Here is a 20232-nt window from a genome sequence, read left to right as displayed (position 1 = left end):
CTTAATATGAATCTTTTCGTTTATGGTAAAAATGTATGAAAAAACAATTAATCTAAAAACATTTATAAAGCATTTTATTTTATAAAAAAAAATTATTCATCAAAGCAAAATTTATGTGTCTCTATATTGAAACATGAAAGTGCTCTAACAATTAATGGACTTTTTTCATCATTTGTGCAAATTTTAGCCAATTCTAATGAAGCATTAGGGTCAATGTCTACTGTTTTTAATGAGATTTTCGCACACAAACTTTGGCCTTCATGAGGAAACTGAATGTAACCACATTTAATAAGGAAGGAAAGTGTTTTTACACTAAGTAAATTAAGGTTTGAGTTTATAATTTCTGGAACTTTTTTGGGGAAAATGAAACAAAAAATATTAAACAATTCAATGGAAGCTTTTGATTTCGTTTGAACACAGAAATCACAAAACGAACAAACAAGCTCTTTGACTTTAATGTGCGAAGAAGAATCAAAAGGCCAATAAAATGGAATAACTTCTGCAATATAAGAAAATTCTCTATCGTGATACCTAATTTTGAGTGAGGAAGGTTCAAAAAGGTGATCTATATCTTGATTTAATTTATCAATGAGAAAAGACCAAATTTGATGATCGGTTCGAATAGATGTTTGGAATGTTTGCATATCATTCACCATTATTTTTGCAAGTCCATTGAAAAGCCAATTGAAACTGTCTAACGTATCTGCCAAAAATATGAATTGATTAACAAAATCTGGTTGAAGAAATGTTAAATATAGAAGTCGATTTAAGACTTGATAAGAAGGATCTTTTCCAAGAACTTTCCATGAATTTGCAAAGTTCATTGCGTTAGAAATAGTTGAATATTCATATTCTTTTCCTTTTTCCAATAAAGATAATAAAAAATCATCTTCATATTCTTCTGAATTGATTTGCTGGAACAGATTTATGGCTCTATTAAGACATATTTTTCCAAAGAAATTCAATCTATTTATGTAAGGTACATTCATTTTCATTTTTTAGGTTCCTTGGAATAAATTAACGTTCTCCCGTTCTTCAGCTTTTAAAGTTAAGTTATTCCAAGGAAATATTAAGCTTAATCGTGACGAAGGACAGACAAAAAATAGATTTTTCCCTTTCAAATATTATAATTTTAATTTTGAAAATGATTCTTAATATAAGCAATGGAATCAGTGGATAATGTATAAACATTGTAATTATTTTCTTGAGGCGAGTGTATTTTCGAATGATATTAATCTTAAATGTATTATGTTTATTTAAAAAAAAATATGAGCTAATCAATTTCATATTCGTTTACTGCACACGCATCCATTAAACAAAGTCTTTAAGCCATGAAGGAAAATAATTTTGATCAAAATCATCTTTTGGTGGATCAAAAAGTTCAATATATTGTTCATCAATTGGGCGCGCCTTTGCTCCAGCAAAGCATCTGTACTCATCAAAGATGGATGTTAATGACCAATTTTGTAATTTTCGAAGACATCCAACTACTGTTCCTGTTAAATGTGTGCCTTTGTTACAATGAACATAAATTGGATGGTTCCTGATATCTGTAAGATGTTTTAATGCTTCAATCATTTGTTCTCTTGGGATTGTTTTGAATGGTTCCTTATTTCCTTCCATTTGAACAGTAATCAAATTAATTCCATTTTCCTTAAGGAATTGTATATTTTTTTGTGGGTAATCTTCTGGACATAAGAAAAGAACTGTTTTTAATTCAAGATGTTTTAAAAATGAAAAATTCCTAAAGTTTGGGTAACTTCCTCTGTAAATACCTTTAGCAACCAATGAAAAGTTAACAGGTGGAACAATTACTTCATCTGCTTTAATCCTTGAGATTAAGCTGAGCATTCTTTGGACTAAACGGTCGATAGGACACCGTTTAATAGACCGTTTATTTTTAACGAATGGAAAGCACCCTTGCATCATGGGGAAAAGAATATAAATTTGAATTACAGATCTCCGTGGTCAAAAAACAATTAGTAGAACCTGGGTTTGTAAGGGCGTTAAATGATTTTTTAATATACAATGAAAGATTCGATGAAATTATTGATTATACAGAAATAAATTTGCAAGAAATAACATCACTAGTCATAAAGGGAGAAACCTTCCGCGAGTTTTCTCTAATAGCCCTTTATTTTGTAATTGACATTACTCGATTATTTTTTAATTTTGATCATCCACAGATAGATCAAGTTAACTCTTTTTACTCTATTGCAGATATTACCAACGTTGAAGCGAATTGTGTTAATGCAGCTTTTATGATCGAAAACAATTTTGATATTCAAGAATATTTAACACCTTTACTTAACACATCTCTTTCTCGGCTCTTTCGATTTTACTTTTTAGAAAAGTTTAACGAAATAGGCGAGTACACATTTGCACTTCGATTTTATAATTTTTTTAATTTGGAACCCGATCTGAACACATCACATGCATGTTCGATTGTGAAATGTCTAGCAGGAAATGATCTCCAAAGCCAAGCAATCGACTTCATACGGTGTTATTGTGCACCAAACAGAAAAAGTGTCGCAGATGAAATTCTTTATGAGTTGTTAATTGATCTCTATACAACAACAATGGAGAAAAAAGACGGCGACCAAAAGCTATCAAAGATATACTTTACAAAAATAGAAAGTGACTTCTTACAGAAATATGCTAAACAAGTAACACCTTATGTAGAATGGGAAAATAATAAATTTATTAAAATGTCATTGGATCAATAAACGATTATTTGTCATATTTGTGATACCAAAAGATAAATAAAATTCTAAAAACACTAAAATCTGGTTTTAATCTATATATATTTTCATGAGAATTTGATTAGTATATACTATTTAATCGAATTGATTTTATTTAAATTTTGATTCCCTTATTATTGTAAAGCAATAACATATAGAAGATAATAGTGATTTTTAATCTTTTTTTTTTAACTTGTCTATTTAATATCTGCAAGTATATGAAATTATGCAACTTTTAATGGATGGATTTAGATTATTTATGATGCAGAAAAATTTAATACTTACAGTACCATTTTAAAGAATCAAACAAAATCTTATCAATTTCAATGTTTCCCCAATATCTCAAGTTTTTATTGAAGGAAATGATCACATGAGAAGAGAGTTACCATGGTCAAAATAATTATTTTATTTCTTCAGCAACTTTTATCTAGATTTGTTATCAAAAACAAAAATATTATATTAAAAAATATCAAACTACACTTAAATCAATAGCTAACAAAATGTTTGAGAACACTAATGATTTCCAAGAATAAGTTCTTGCTTAATTGAACATTTGCAATTATGAACATCATCCATACAATAATTTATTTTAATTAAAACCTAAAGATTCATCTAAATTTGATGATTAATGTTTAAATTTTAGGTCCAGAAGCGAAAGAATGACTTACTAAAGATTGTACATCAGATTCTAAAAAAAATATTCAACAGAATAGGAAAAAAGAAACATAATTTCACAATATTTGAATTCCTGATATATGTATATATATATATATATCAAACATGCGAATATCACACCATTTTTAGATCAATTGGAACAAATGAATTTTTAATTAATTAATTATTAATTTTTATTTTTTAGTAAGTTGAATTTTTATATAATATTTTAAAAAATATTATAAATTAGTATCTTTGTTCTAAAAAAATAAAGTTAAAACCTCTTCTCATGAAAAGCTTGGTCAATATTTTAAAATCATATTTATCATGTAATGTATATATTTTTCTTTATGAACTTATTAATTTAATTCTTTTAGTTGATAAATGATCAAACATTTCATTACACTTACAAATCCACCATTTTTCTTATGTACAATATTTACCGATTATAGCAAAAAGGTATATATCACAAAATAAATTTTTTTATGCAATTCAATAAATTCTTATGAAAAAAGCATCTGCAGAATTATGCAAGCTTCATTTCACCAAATAAGAACGATACCATTTCAGAAACTTACTCGAAAAGTGAAAAGACGTTATTTCCAAAAAAAAAAATGAGTAGAGAAGAATGCATATATAACTTAATTCCAAAGCCACCTCCAGTTGTTGTTAAAGAACCACTTCACGTGAGCAAGTTTGCTGCGTGCTCTAAACAATTTGAAACAGTCAAAAAGCGTGCACATGGAACCATGGGTCAAACACCAGAACAAATCAAAAGGTCACCCAAAAACTTTGTCAAAAAAGGTCAATATTGTAAACAACTTCCTCCAAGACAGAGAGCTCCACCACATGGGAATGAGACATTAAAAAAGCCACCAGTTCCAAGTCATAAAATTCCAACCAAAAGACAAGAAAAACCAAAACGAAACTTTGTTCTTGATAACTGGAAAGCTGCTCCAAAAACCAAAAAAATTCATCCAGAAGTTACTCAAACATTTTATACAGATAAAAAAGATTATGGAAAAGTTCCTAAATATCTTGCAAGAGTTAAAAAAGAAGCTGCAGCAGAACAACAATATTGGAATGAAGTTAAAGAATCAATGCAACCTGAAGATACAGAAACACGTTGTAGACTTCTTTCAGAAGAAGAAAGACTTGAAATATTGAACGGCCTTAAAGCGAACTTAGCAGACATAAAGAGGAAACATGCTGCGCTTCGATTTGGTCAGGATAGCCTATCTTTCAGAAGAAAGAAGGAACAAATGGAAGCTGATATGGCGGAATTAGAAGCAGACATCAAAACATTTTCTAGACAGAACGTGTACATTACAGAAAATTAAATTTTTTTATCCTTAAACATTTTTAGAAATAAATAAATAATGAAAAGATAATATTATCTTTTTGGTTTACAGAATGTTAATACACATAATTAAAAGATATCAAAATAAAAGTATATTTCTTCAGAAAACTGGGTTATTTATTTTTAGAGGCAATTTTAAAGAAATATGAATAAAATGATATGTTTATTTATTTTGTTAATACTTGCAATTTTCCAAACTAAAAGTGAAGCCGTTTATGTTAGGGCACCCCTATTTCCACATGTGGAATTTACTTCAGTCCAAATACAATTCGCTTGTTTACGATATTGGATCATCGTCAATTCAGTTTGGTTTTGCAGGTGACGCTGTGCCTCTTTTTAATATTCCGTCTGCAGCATGTCAATTAAAAGATGATGGCGACACCTATTTTCATTTTGGAAAGAATTGGCTTGAAAAAAAGATTCCTGGTATTGAAGAGAAACGCCTCATTGATTCCAGTGGTTCATTAACAGATGCCAATTTATTAAGTTCTTTTTTTGATTGGACATATGAAGGATCTTGTCTTTCTATTGATTCAGGAGAATGCCCTATTCTTGTTTCTCAACCATCACATTTAACACTCAATCCAGAAAACTTTGATAAATGGCGTGAAAGTGTCTGTGAAATAGCATTTGAATTTGCACAACATCCCATGGTTTGTTTAGAATATGACTCTGTCCTAGCATGTTTTGCTCATTCCTCAAGTACAGCTGTTGTAGTTGATTTTGGTTGGTCCTGTGTTCGTTCCACACCAATACTTGAAGGTCGACCACTTCTTAAATCCATGCGTATTGGGAACATTGGAGGCTCATTTCTATGTAGTGCACTTGAGAATTACTTTTTATCATGTGGGAAAGTTATTCAGACAATTTTAGATGATCCAAACAACCCAAGTATTCCAACAGAAAGTCAACGTCGCTGTTGTACACGGTTTGTGTTAGAAGATATTATTCGTTCATGCTTAACATTTGGCACACAAGAGCCCAACATCAAATATTACATGCCGGGGAACCCCAACGGAATTAACGTTCAAGACGAAATGCGACAACTTTTGGCACTTATTTGGAATCCGAATTTGCCACAAAAAAATCCAATGATTATTGACTATTTATCAATGTCAATTAATAATAATAATACACCCGCAGATGTGAGAAGACAATTGTGGGCAAATATAGTAACAAGCGGAGGATTATCGGGTTTGCCAAACTTTAGAACACAATTAGAAGTGTTGGCAAGAGCAAGAGCACCAAAAAATTATGCACCTAAAGTATTACAACCTATGCACAGGTTAACAAGTGCAGATAATACGGTGTGGACAGGAGGATCAATTCTGGCGTCTTTGGATAATTTTGATGAGTTTTGTATAACTAAAAATGATTGGGAAGAAGAGGGGAAAAACATATTGAAGACAAAGTGCTTATAATATATAATAGAATGAATTTATATTAGATAATTTGAAAGTAAATAAATATGAATTTGTTTTTTTGAAAAAAATGTTATTCTAAAATATGCAAATTTTATAGAAATGTTTTTTATACATTACTTAAATCTAAATTGCTATAGGAAAATTTTTTACTTTAAAAATAAGATGAAAATTTAAATTTACTTTAACATTCAGTTAAATTTCACATAATGTAAATATAAGAAAAACATACAATGCTTTATTAAGTCTATAATTTTATAACAAATAACATTGTTTATTTAGTTTTTTTTCCTTGTTTCTTTTGAATTGGCTGAGGATTTAATGTATAAGATATTGGTACTTCATGAGTCTTTAGCATCCACGGATGAGATAGTATTTGTTCTATGGAGAATCTTTCTGTTGGTGTTGGATTTAAAATTCCTTTTAAAAGGAAAATTACCGTACTTGAAAATGTTTTAGGGTATACAATTTGAGCCTTTTTTACTTTTTTTATTATTAAACTTCTTGAAGAAGCTACAAAAGGTGAAACTCCTGCAAGCATTTCATATAATATCACACCACAACTCCAAATGTCATTCATAGTACCGTCAAAAGGATGTTTAAATGATTCAGGAGACATATATAATAAAGGACCGGAAACTTTTGATTTCTTTTCGCCTTTTTTATTCATACAACACATCGAAAAGTCAGAAAGTTTTAAATGATTTCGATAAAAGAAAATACATTCAGGTGTTATCATACCATGAACTATTCCATGCGAATGCATATGTTGAACTCCATGAACTAATTCACGAAAAATTGGTCGTGCTGCTTCTTCAATTAAAAATTTTGATTTATGAAGAATTGTAGATAAATTATTATTCCCACAATCATGATATATAAGATAATGAAATAGCTCATCTTCTAAGTATAAATATGTTTTTAAAATATATGGATTATGTAATGTTTTGTTGGCATAAACTTCATTTTGAATTAATCTATCGTTCATTTGACTGTTCTGTGAAATTTTTGAGATAATTTTACCAACTAATTTGAGGTCAGCTTTCTCGGGTTTGGTTTGTTTTGCAATAATGAATTTCCCAAAATTTGAATTTCTAGGAGGACTAATTTCTTCAAATTCAATGGAAAGATCAGAATTTGTATAATTTTTGGGAAAATCATCTGATGCAGCAGCTAAACATTTTTGACTAGAATCATTCATGCATTGGATGATTTTGCTGATGTTTTTCTCGTCTGGATTTGGAGGTGTCGTTTTTGTAGTGAAGGAATCAATTTTTTGATAATATTGAAGGACATTTTCAGGATAATGAGAAAGGTCTTGAAGCGTTTGAGAAAACGATATTGCTAATTCTTCTTCTTTGTCTTTAATTACATTTGATAGTTCTTCAGAATTTTCAATCATGCTTATAACTTGATCAAAATATAAAAAATAATCATGAAAATATAGTAAAAATGAGTGCGCTAATTTTGGCACATTTGCGACCCATCCACCAAGAGGCCCTGTTATGTTTTCTATTGTACAATTATCTTGAAGTAATTCAATAAATGCTGTTCTTTCTTTTATAAAATTTTTAACTTGTTCAAAGAGGTGCAAAACATTTGAGTTAATTTTATGAATCTCTTGGTTTTCTTTTGGATACTGATGAAATAGTGAATAGAAACCATCATAGAAATCCTTAAGTTTTTTATTATCTTCAGTTTCCCATTTAAGCAAAGAATTTAAAGCATCTGGCTTTGACTTAACAAGAGGTTCTTTTGTTTCATCTTGTTGCATTTAACGTATTTCGAATTAGAGGCACCCCATATCTTAACGTTCGAAATTTCCACCTCCCACCTAAGTTTTCTAAAAAAAGGATTTTCGTCTAGAAATTCCAGAGTTATCCTTTGATTTCTTACAAGAGAAAAAAGGAATTTCCAAAAAAGTACGATTAGGGAAATTTTATATATAAATAATTTGCAATATACAAATACAATTAATTAAATGTATGTATTCTAAAACACAGGTAAGAACGCATTAAAAACATCATCTTGCCTTTGTTGTGATGGATCAATTGAATTCACTTCTCTCTTTGTCTTGAAAAACATTGGATCATAGCATATAGTTTCAATGGATAATGGTGCAGAACATATTGGACATATCCAATTTGGATTTTCTGGGTTTTGCATTATTAAAAATTCCGGTATGTCAAAACATTGAGAATGTGTACAGTGAATTCCTCTTCCTGGACAAATGATTGGAACGTGAGTAGCTTGATCGATTGTTGAAACCTCGGAGTTGTCATTGATTTGTGGTGGAAAAGAATGATTAGAAACAATAAAACGAACAATTTCATTAACATCTCTTAACATTCCATTAACAACTATTGATGGATATACATAAGGAGTTCTTATATCAGAAAATTGTCTATAAATATATGTTGCGTCAGAAGTTGGATTTTGTGGCCTTGGGTTTGCAGGATTTTGTGCACCCCATACACCTGTTGTCATTGGCAGACTAGACGATGGAATTAGTGGAGAATTTGGAAATCCTGGATTTTGATGAGGATTTTGAAATGATGTAAGATACATAAATGATCTGTTAGCATTGTTGACATTTGGTGCATCTTTACCATTTCTCATTTGCCGTAGATAATCAAAGCTTGCCTGACTGTTCATCCAATCAGAATTTCTTATCGTTATAAGTCAATATCCATGCAAACCATTTTCAACCGTTCTATCCATTATCGGCCTACTGTAAGTACTTCAAAATTTCATAGCTAAAATTTTGGGATTGAAAAACCGCTAACCATCACTTTTCCCCACAAAAAATAATAGAGCGAAAACGGTCGCTAGCTCAATAAATTCTATCGTTTAAATTTATTTTTGAATGCATTCCCGAGGGTTTTTTAGCTGTTCATTTGCCGCGGAGAAAACCGTTTCCGAGTAAAACATTTCACATCAAATGTCATTTACAACACTTTTTAAATCATTATACAGAAATTTTTGTATTCAAAAACTGTTACTTTTCATATAAAAAAATATCGTTTTATAGAATTTTTTTTACAATTAGATTTGTGTGAAAGCAATTTTTCAAGCTTGTTGTTGCTGCTGTGCATCGTCAGCAACAATTCCTTGTAATTTTTCTTGACTATATTTATCTGTCAATGAATTACAAAACGTATCAAACAATTGTGTTGGGAAGAACAATGAATAAAATTCTTGATCTTCTTCAGGCACTGTTGAATTTAACAGTTCCATATTCAACACAGTCACAGGCTTATAGTAATCACCTGTATATGTTGTATTATCTGTAACAAAACAACATTTTACAAGATCGTCTAATACAGGCGGAAAGAAATTCTTAAACAATCTTATAATATCATCAACAATGAACGTAGTGAACACGTATTTCATTGATATATTTTTTGTATAAATCGAAGGGAATACATAAACGCTCATATTATCAATAAACGATTGATATTCCGGATTCTTTTTCTTTGTCAACAATCCAAGAAGAGGCCTAATATGCTTCTTAGGTACGAGGATTGATTTAGAATACTTAGAAAGAATTTCCTCAAGACTCGAAATAAGTTCTTTGTATTTGGGGAACATGGGAAATTCACTCGGCAATTGAATGGTGCCTTTGTCAAGGTTAACTATGACATCAGGCGTTGCGCTTGTTTTAAATGCGCCGATTATGTATGGAACTGGCGTTTCAAGTATTTGATCTAATGATTCATTATCTGGAAAAACAGGAATTAAAAGCGCCTGTGTTTGGAATGGATCAAGAAGTTGTGTTATGGCTATAACAGAAAGTGATAATTTATGGACATCATTGGATACTATTAAAATATGTTGTTCAAGTAAAATAGCATTATATAATTGAACAATTATAGTGGGAGAAAGACATGAAAATAAGGCATGTAATGTGGGATACGCAAGTGGATTAATATCTTTGTGAAGTGGAAGACATAAATCAATTTCGTCTGCGAGATGAATAGGTCTTTGATAGACATTTGTTTGATGTGTCGGTAATTTATAATAAAAAATAAGCTCCTCACTAAGAATAGGAGGTGACTCTATTCCTTCAATTACTGCAATGGTTTGATTGGAATTGATTTTGAGACCATCTAAACAATCGCCTTGAATCTCAAATGGAGGCTTGGATTCAACCCCTTTAAGATGCGTAGACTCAACTCGACCACAAATAACAAGTGCAAGATAGGATAAAAATTGGAAATGTGAAGATAAAAATGGAGTAGACGCAAGAAAACAAAAACAAAAAGGATATGAACGATTATCTTGAGTACAAAAAAATGCAGATGTGTTAGGATCATCAAGGTAAACATGTACACAAATTCCATATGTACGTTCAGAATTATTATTTGTTAAATAGAAGACAAATTCACTTTGTAATATGCTTTTGTTTTTAGGATTTCTTTGCGCTTCATTAAAACCTTTTGGATAACAAAATTCTTTGAGTTTGCGAAGTTCTTCATTTGATCTATTAAAACCTGTTGGTGGAAAAAAAGCTAAAAAATTTGGCTCTTCACAAGGCCCATGAAAAGGGTGAGCCCCTAAGATGAAAAATTGATCAAATTGTGTATTATTTTTTGTTTTTTCAACGAGCATTGTGGGAATTTCCGTAGACATTCTTTTTATCTTTATTGAGTGATGAAGTTTTTTATCATTTGTTGTATTATATCTCCTATAGCGTGGGGAAACGCGCTGGCTCATATTTTTGATAGCTTTATAAAGTCAGACGATTAAAATTGATTCATTGCATATTGACGATAAGAAACTTACACTCAAAAGTCAAAATGAATTTGATTACTCTTAATTCAAATATATATAACGTTAAAATAATGCTATTTTCTTCATTTTGAGTAATTTTGACAAAATTTATTTTCTTATTTTCAAAATGTATGATTTTCTCATGCACAAATAAATCAAAGCAAAAACCATTCAGAGTTCGTAAATAAAATTTCAAATATTTTACAAATCATTTTTAATTTGATTTTAAAATTCACAAAAAAATCATATGATATATCATGTTGGTCTTTACTTTATGATTTATTCTTAAAGATCCGCAAAAATATCATCAATTTCGTCATCTTGTTGGATCGAAAATACAACATTTTGCCTTGGCTTAGTGACAGGCTTAGGCTTGTTTTGCTTTGGTATTGCTTCAATTGTGCTGCTCTTAATAATTCTTTGTATTGTTTCGTCTTTTGTTGTTGGCTTAGTGATCTGTTGTTGAACAGGAACTTTTCCGACGGGATACTTTTCTCCCTTAAAGAATGGATGCTGAAGAGCAGCAGCAGCACTTGGCCTCTTTGCTGGGTCAAGGCTGAGAAGTTCTTTTAGAAGATCTAATGCTTCCGGAGATGCATTTGGAATCACTGTTGAAAGTGGCATGGGTTGTTGTTGTGGAAATCTTATTCCCATTTTGTTGGCTAACCTGACACCATCCGGCCAGTTTCCTGGTCCTGGGGTACCCATTATTGAACAGATTTTATAGATCTGATCTGTTTCAGAGGTACCTTGGAAGAGTGGCTTAAGGGTAAATAACTCTGCCATAATACATCCGGCTGCCCAAATATCGACAGGAGAGTTATAGAATTCATGATGAAGTACTATTTCAGGTGCACGATACCAACGAGTTGATACATATTCTGTGTATGGTGGCCTACTTCTTATCTCTCGGGCAAGTCCAAAATCTGCAATTTTTAAAGTATCACCGCTCCACATAATATTTTCTGGTTTGATATCACGATGGAAAAATCCTTCTTTGTGTATATAAGCAATACCAGAGAGCATCTGAAAAACAATGTAACGAATTTCAGACTCAGCAAATGGACCTTTGTGGTCTTGAATTGTTTTAAGTAATGAACCATCTGGAAGTAGTTCAAAAACAAGATATAAATGATCATTCTCTCGAAAAACTTCAAGAAGGCGAACTACATTTTCGTGTTTAATTTTACGAAGACTTTTAACTTCTTTTAATTGAAGGCATTCATCAAAAGATGCAATCCTCTGCTTCATTTTTTTAATAGCAACAAAGCTTCCAGTTTTCTTGTCGTAGCATTTTGTCACAATACCAAATGCTCCATCACCTATAACTTTTATTTCATCATATCTTTTCATTTCGATGAAGTGCTTAAACGTGCATTATCATACACAAAAAGTGAAATTCTGAAGAAATGATCAAATTAAATTGGGACCGGTCAAACAACATTTAAAAAGTTGACAACAAAACGATAAGAAATGCCAACGTCACATAAAGGATTGATTAATATTATTTAATTTAAATGATGAGTGCCAATAATTTCCAAATTATATTTTAAAAAAATAAATTATAAAAAAGTATATTATGTAATTGTCTCAATTAAATTTATGATCAATCAAAACAAAATATTTTTTAACAAAAATTTTTTTTTACAAATAATAGGCTTGATGAGGAAAAAAATTCTAATTTTTCATGTTAATAATTTTATTGATCCATATGCAATGATGCTATCATTTTTCGATGTTATTTGGCCGCCGCTACTCAAACGATCAATAAACCGCATTTTCACGCCACCTCTTTTAACGTTCATTATCAACTTTTAGAGTGACTTTTCACGGTTTTGTTACAACACAGCACATATCTAGATAAAAGTCACTTTTTCAATGTTAAATTCTTTTCTCAATCAGGCGGTTTTTTGGCAATTTGACACATAAAGCTCAAATTATGTTGTTCGTCTTTCTTGCTTTTCTCATCACGAATAAACTTGTAGGCCCTTCCCAAGAAGTTATTGTCCGTGACACTGTTACGCGCTATGTTACTTTAAACGATGAAGAAGAAGATACAGATAACGAAATTCTTGAAATCCTCTCACTTTATAATGCAAGACCCAGGAAACACAACCAGCGTCCCAAGGTTGAGTAAAGAAGCTTGCTAGGAATATTTTTTTTATTTTTTTCCAATTTATTCTTTCGTAATCCAAAAAACGAAATGATTTGTATGTTTTTAAACGAAAACTATTACTTATTGAAATCAATAATTAACATTTACCATTCGAATTCCTAATCGAAAATTAATTTTATCATAATAAATTTCAATTTTTTTTTTTTTTTCGTTTAAAATGTATTAACAAATCGAATGTTATTTCCACATTTGATTGCACTGTTTAACAGCGGAGAAAATGTTTTTAATGTTGAAAAAGATTTTAAAAAATTTAAAAATTCACACAAATTTCACATAAACCGCCGCACATTGAATGTTTAAATTATTTTTCTTTGGTCGATCGATTTTTTATTGAATTTAATTAGTTAAATATGACACTGCTTAAGTAATCGAATTGTTCATTATTTAATTGCACCATTTCCATTCCCTTATTATAAAATGGCAACAAAATAGGCTCCAGTTGGTATTTCTCAGACACGTACATTGAAGCTCTTACAACCTTAAATAAGAATTTTGGATCAGATACATTTAAAGTATTTTGTGACAATCTTCCCGAGTTGAATATCCTAAACGATTGGAATCCTTCTGGGTCTTCATCTATTCTTCTTATTAAGTATTGTATCAATTGTTCGGTATGAGTTTCTCTAAGTATTAAGAACAATGCAGCATTAACACTTGCGTTTTTCGGACCAAAATCATATATTGAGTCATCATTTAAATATTTATCAGTTATCAAAAGTTTAAATACTTTTGCAATTGGGTTATTAATATTTGAATCTTCTAAAGCTTTTGCTAAGTTAATAATATTTTTATTACAATGTGTTGCACAAATAATTAATGCGCTATAAATCAAATCTTCATTAAAAGGTAATGAAGTACATTCGCTTAAATAATCCAAAGCTTCTTTTGGTAATGAATTTGTTATATTATTAACGTCATCATATTTACTATAATTAATTAATGATGAAGCTATTAATTGTACAGCTGTTGGAGTTAAGAATGTTAATGATAATACAACACCGAATATAAATAATTTCGATGTATATTCTTTAGGAATATTAATTAATGATAATGCAATACAAATAGCATTAGTTAAAAATGGATCATTAGCATTAGACATTGAAGTTAATTGTGTAATGAACTTATTCACTTTATTATCATTGAGAAATGCTGCTGAAAAGATAATACTTTGTGCTCGTTGTGTAATATTTTCACATTGTAAATCATTATAAAACATTTCAAACGTTTTCTCATGTAATTCTTTCTTATCTAATGTACTTAATTCTTGCCCTAATACATTTGCTATGATTTGTGTACTTTCTATCCATTTCGTTTGTAATAAGTTATCTTTGTTTTGATCTAATACACATGAAAACTTTTTAGTTAATTTAACATAATCAACTGATACTTTCGAAATTCCAGATTTACATATGATTAAATGAATTGTATTTGTATAAGCTAATGCACATTTTGTTAATATAGTATTAGAATAATGAATTCGAGCTTGAGCTAAATTATATATTAAATAAGGAATAAATTCCATGTCGAATAAATGATGTGATAATAATACAGTTAATATCTTACAAATAAATAATAAATCATTTTCATCATATTTCTTAAATGCTTCTTCAAAAATAATTTTGCTCCAAAATTCACTAACAATACTTGAATTTAATGATGCAAAACCTGTAATAATACCAATTAAACTTGCTTTTCGGATCTTATATATCTTCCACATATAAATTTCTGTCGCATGTTTATTAGCTATAATTCCGGGCCATATTGATTTAGTAAAAGCAAATGAATCATTCGATAATTCTAAAAATGTATCAATGATTTTGTCAGTAAAATTAGGATATTTATCAATAGATTTAGCATATAATGGGATCCAAGAACTTAAATATATAAATGTCTTCGATTTAAGTTTATCAATATATTGTAAAGCTTTAAAATATTCATTCATAAAATCATTAAATTGATCCGGATTATTTAATGCTAAATCTTCACTTAATGATTGTGCATAACTTACTAAATTCGATGGTAATGCATTTAATGATACTTTAGATACATTTAATTTACGATTAAATTGAAATGAATTATATGTAACATATAATAAATCAACTGCTGATCTTAAAACAATAGGTTTAACATTATCATTCATTAAATTAATAAATGCTAAGTTTAACATTAACCATTGTAATGTAGAAGTATCAATTTTAACCATTGATGAATTATTTAAGTTATTTAATGTCATATCTCGTTTATATAATTGTCCAATATTATCTAATAATGTAGAAGTCTTATTGACAGTAATCAAATATACCATATCAGAAGTAGATAATGTAAAATCAATGTTTTCTGGTGAAGTAGGAATAGGTTTAGAATAACTTTGTATTTCTTTAGCTAATATTACTCGTAATGGTAATAATTTAAATTGTTTAATAGTAACTTCTTCATTTTCAATTTGGATAGAATGTTGATGAATTCGAACATGACCATTCTGTCCATTAATAATAGCTTTATGTACTGAATCTGGTCGTGTTAAACTTTCTAAAGCTTTAGATGATAATATTTTTGATGGTGCACCTAATATATCAGTATAATCCGATAATTGTTTAACAAAGATAAATCGATTATTTTGATCATTAGCTAATACTTGTGGTGTATTTGATAACCAATTAATAAATGATGTCGAAGTTTGGATACAAATATGATGTTTAACTTTCTTCATTGGATTCATTTTCGCAAATATTGATATTTCATTTGGTGTAGGAATTTTACTTTCATCAAAATCATTTAAAATATTAACCATTATAATAGAATTATTTGGATCATCATGAATAGTTTTAATATAAATATATGGTACTATTCGAATATCTTTAATATTCTTTAGTTTCTCAAAATATACATAATATATAGATGATCCATCTGGTGCATTATTTTTATCATGGATTATAAAATCATGAATTTCTTGTATTTGATCTTCTGTGAATTCCATTGTTAATAATTGTTCTAATTGTTTTTGCCCTTGATTAGAACCTGATGCACTACTTTCTTCTTCTAAAATTGTTTGTTTCTTATTTTGTTTCTTATTAGTAGGTTCACCCATTGAATGAATTTTAGCTATTAAACTTTCTGTTTGAACTCGTACTGGATTATCTTCTTCCATTTCAGTAATACCATTCGTTAATTGTGGTAATACAGAATATAATTCTGCATGTAATACATTAATTTCTGTTTCTTCATTTAATGTCTTTAAAACTTCATCTTCTTTAGGTTGTTCATTAACTTCTGTTTCAACAATTTGTAAAAACATTTCTCGGAATGAATCATTAGCATATTGAGCTACATCATTAAAAGGTATATAAAATTGTCCTTTCTCATTTAATCTACCACGTAATGTAGCAGCCATTAATACTGTAGATATAGATAATAAAGCTGCTCTAGGTATAGCTGGTAACATTTCTGGTAAGCCAACTAATTTAGGTACATTAAATGCAGGTAATAAAAATCGTAAGAATAAGAAACCACTTAAGATTTGTATAGCAAAATCTCCATATTTTTCACTAACTTTCTTATATATTAATTTAGATTCTATTACTAAACTTGGTGGCATCTTTTCTCGTGCTGCTAAAATTACTTGAATAAATTCATTCAATAAATTCCTAAAGTTTTCTTGATTTTGTTCTAAATTCCCATCACCAATTTTCGCTGGATTAACTTCATATCGAATACCTTTATCACAATTAGTAATAACTTTCTCAAATACTGGACGTAATGTTTGTGTCATCCATTGTGTACCTACAAGTCTTGGAAAATGTCCTACTGCTCTAGCTGGTACTGCATTACCTCTAAATAATGTATTTTTTGATGCTTCATCACAAGTTTCTACTTCAACAGATATCATCTTTTCTAAATATTCATATTCAATACCTCTTAACATTGCTGATTCTACCATAGCTGCACCAAATGCTTCAGCTCTAGAATAAGGAATACAACTACAAACATATTCAACAAAACTCCAATCACCAGTAAATATTGTATCGATTAAAGTATCCGAAGTTTTTTCATTTTCAACTACTTTAACATCAGGAACTTTAAATACTGCTGCTAAAGCTGCAATAAATACAGCTCGAACATTATCATTTTCTGCAAATCCCATTGATATACAATGTTCAATACCTATTGATAAGTTTTGTTTTAATAATGATGCTAATACAGGTATCATATCTGATTCATCTGTTTCAGTAGAATCTAATCGATTCTTAATTGAAGCAAAATATAACATAAATTGTTCAGTAGCTTGTTCTTCTGGTGTATTAGGATCATTAGGATCAATACAATCAAGTAAGTTTAAGTCATCTAATAATAATGATAAAGCTTGATGAATCTTAGATATATATTGTTTTGATAAGTTTTCAGTATCTTTAGTTGTAGGAATCCAACCTAATAATGTTTTACCTGTTTGATGTCGAATTACACTTTGGATCTTCTTTTTATGTGTATTTAATAATGTTATCATTGATATTAAACATTGTACACATGAAAGTCGTAAAGTTTCTCCTGGAATTAAATCACAATATGATACTATTGTTGACATTATATTACTAAAATGTTCTTCATTAATATTATTTGGTTTCCATTGTTTTTGATCTGTTAAACCTCGAAGCATTTTCATTAAATTTGCAATGAAATTCATATTCTTAGAATTAACTTCAAAATAATTATTTTCATCATGTAATAAACTTAACCATTCATTAGCATTTTGAATAATGAAATTAAAATGTTTAATGTTAATAGCTGTTGGTATAGCTGAAACTACACAAGCACCTAAATCGCCATCATCATTTAATAAGATACGAATTTGTGAGATAATATCTTGGATTTCATTAAATGTAATTGATAACATTATAGATGTCGTTCCAACCCATTCTTCTTGTAAATCATAATCTTTCGGTTGTAATACATTCTCTGGTTGTTTAATTAATTCAATGTTTGGATTAATAGCTTTAGTTAATGCTAAGAAATATGGGAATAATGTCTCAAATGATTTACTAATACCTTTTGTAGCTTTAGGTATTTCACGTAATCCATTTTTAATTGAGTTATGTGCTGTAGTTAAAATTGGTGTTCGACGTGCTTCAAATAATAACTTTTGATATGAATCAATTGGGAAATCAATTGATTCTATATTATGAACTATTTCTAAAATTGATGATATAATTGATACACCATAAAGTCGTAATTCTTTTTGTGAACTTGCTAAAAACATTATAGCACTAGATTCTAAATATGAAATTATATCTGGTTCAATATTATTATTATTAGATTGGAAATATAAATGTAAAAATTCGGCAATTTGTAATATGACATTTGGTATTGAATCAGCAAATGTATTTGTCTTATATAATGTAATCTTTTGATATGTTTCTGTTAAGAATTGTAATAACTTTGTAATGATTTCAATGTTACCACTAAAATCTGCAATTTCGATATCTTTAGGATCAAATAAATTTAATAATGCATATTGTGGTGTTAATGATTCATCTGCTTTAATACGATTAATTATTAAATCAATGTTCTCCGGTTGTTTCGCTAATACCATTCTAAAGAAATAAGGCGAATATTGAAATCCACTCATTATATGAACAATACATTGTGCTGCTGTTTGATTCTTTTCTGCTCGTTTAAAGATACTCATCACTGGGTCAATTAATGCATCTAAGAAATCTAAATTAGAGATCTTAGATTGCGATTGTTTACAAACACGTCGAACAAGTTTAGCAAAGTATTGCCAATAATCAGGTTTCTTTTCATTAGATATGATTGGAAGTATTTTAGAATTAAAGTCATCTGTATGTAACATTAAAACACAGATCGGAAAATCAACATATGCCATCTTTAATTGGTCAGGATTCTTAAAGTCACGCTTACTTCCTAAATAATATTGTAGAAATGACGGATAGAAATGTGACATGAAATCGGCTAAGATTGGATGACAATTAGAAAGTGCTAATGCACGAAAGGCTGAATATAAACTTGCGACTGCCGCATCTTTCTTGGCACTCTTAAGCTTGGCAACACGTGTAAGACGGCCATGGAATGACTTTTGATCATCATAATTAAATGATGATAATTTACTTGGATCTAACATTTCAAGGATAATTTGGATAGGCCAGACAAAAGAAAAGTGTTTGTCGCCCCATGGGGTAATAATATTGACAATATTTCGGGCACTTTCAATATATGATTTTTCATCTAAAAAGCTAATAAACGAATCAACATCTTGCTTAAGTGACATTAAAACTGTGGATAACATCATTTCACAGAATGGTTCCATACATTGCTTGGGAGTATCTGCTAATATTAATGAAATTGGACCAAGGGAATTATGAACATATTTGACGCTGGATGACATGTATGCCCATGGACGAAGCATTTGTGGAAGACGCTTAGCTGCCATAAAGTCAGATTGTAATCGTGATAAGAAGAAACTATAGATATGCTTAGAATGAGAACCAATGGCTGAAAGGAATAAAGAGAAATGATGTTCAACAAAGTTAGTGAATTTTCCAAAGTTGGTTGAGAAAATGTTTGACGCTTGTTGCATTAATGTTTGACAAATGTCATCATCGGCAACTTCTTCTTTTTCGTTGATCTCTCTTGAGTTCACACAGCTAGCGGCCAGTGCATAATAGATGCATAAACGGTTTAAAGGAGCGAAATCTAATTGTTTGAAGTTCAAATCTTTTAAGATATCATTGGTGACTTTAAAGAACATTTCGATAATTACCTTGATATGTGTTTCACTAAAGCGATGAAGAAGTACGATTTCTTTCCGATAATACTTTTGAACAAATTTTGTTGGTGGGAGTTGTTTTGTTTGAACAGCGACAACAACACTCACGTGGTTTTGCGTTATGACTTGATCAACTCTTTTAAGGATGTTTTCAAGGAACTTTTCGGCTGCAATCATGTTTCTTTTAATACGTTTTCAATACTTTACATATTACATGTATTGTTTTTAGCCACATCACAAATTTCAATACAGTTGACTTCAATTTCCTGTGAAAAACTTCCTGGAATTGAGAATGATTATTTATCGCGTAGATAATTATGGGAAATTAG

At 29.6% G+C, this 20232-nt stretch overlaps 7 protein-coding genes across 7 annotated transcripts; 2 read left to right on the top strand and 5 right to left on the bottom strand.

Moving 5' to 3' along the window:
• Nucleotides 1–1311: 1311 nt before the first annotated feature.
• On the bottom strand, nt 1312–1851 carry GO595_011095 (tyrosine phosphatase; the record flags this gene model as incomplete). The annotated part of the gene is made up of 1 exon (XM_067913848.1): nt 1312–1851. One exon carries the CDS (start codon nt 1849–1851, stop codon nt 1312–1314), a length of 540 nt encoding a protein of 179 aa, XP_067768759.1.
• Nucleotides 1852–4009: 2158 nt separating this feature from the next.
• GO595_011094 (enkurin) lies at nt 4010–4735 on the top strand (the record flags this gene model as incomplete). Its single annotated transcript, XM_067913846.1, has 1 exon — nt 4010–4735. The coding sequence occupies one exon, from the start codon at nt 4010–4012 to the stop codon at nt 4733–4735; it is 726 nt and encodes a 241-aa protein (XP_067768758.1).
• Nucleotides 4736–4994: 259 nt separating this feature from the next.
• Nucleotides 4995–6176, top strand: GO595_011093 (Actin family protein; the record flags this gene model as incomplete). Its single annotated transcript, XM_067913845.1, has 1 exon — nt 4995–6176. The coding sequence occupies one exon, from the start codon at nt 4995–4997 to the stop codon at nt 6174–6176; it is 1182 nt and encodes a 393-aa protein (XP_067768757.1).
• Nucleotides 6177–8168: 1992 nt separating this feature from the next.
• GO595_011092 (MIZ zinc finger family protein) lies at nt 8169–8795 on the bottom strand (the record flags this gene model as incomplete). The annotated part of the gene is made up of 1 exon (XM_067913844.1): nt 8169–8795. One exon carries the CDS (start codon nt 8793–8795, stop codon nt 8169–8171), a length of 627 nt encoding a protein of 208 aa, XP_067768756.1.
• Nucleotides 8796–9245: 450 nt separating this feature from the next.
• GO595_011091 (uDENN domain containing protein) lies at nt 9246–10892 on the bottom strand (the record flags this gene model as incomplete). Its single annotated transcript, XM_067913843.1, has 1 exon — nt 9246–10892. The coding sequence occupies one exon, from the start codon at nt 10890–10892 to the stop codon at nt 9246–9248; it is 1647 nt and encodes a 548-aa protein (XP_067768755.1).
• Nucleotides 10893–11234: 342 nt separating this feature from the next.
• Nucleotides 11235–12200, bottom strand: GO595_011090 (CMGC family protein kinase; the record flags this gene model as incomplete). Its single annotated transcript, XM_067913842.1, has 1 exon — nt 11235–12200. One exon carries the CDS (start codon nt 12198–12200, stop codon nt 11235–11237), a length of 966 nt encoding a protein of 321 aa, XP_067768754.1.
• A 3445-nt stretch (nt 12201–15645) lies between these two features.
• On the bottom strand, nt 15646–20080 carry GO595_011089 (GTPase-activator protein; the record flags this gene model as incomplete). Its single annotated transcript, XM_067913841.1, has 2 exons — nt 15646–15654; nt 15971–20080. The coding sequence occupies 2 exons, from the start codon at nt 20078–20080 to the stop codon at nt 15646–15648; spliced, it is 4119 nt and encodes a 1372-aa protein (XP_067768753.1).
• Between the last annotated feature and the right edge of the window lie 152 nt (nt 20081–20232).

This window comes from Histomonas meleagridis (assembly GCF_020186115.1).
Source record: "Histomonas meleagridis strain 2922-C6/04-10x chromosome Unknown scaffold_85, whole genome shotgun sequence".
In the NCBI taxonomy this organism is placed as follows: domain Eukaryota; phylum Parabasalia; order Tritrichomonadida; family Dientamoebidae; genus Histomonas; species Histomonas meleagridis.
Note: the sequence above shows the minus strand (reverse complement) of the source record. Positions and strands in the feature narration are given on the sequence as shown.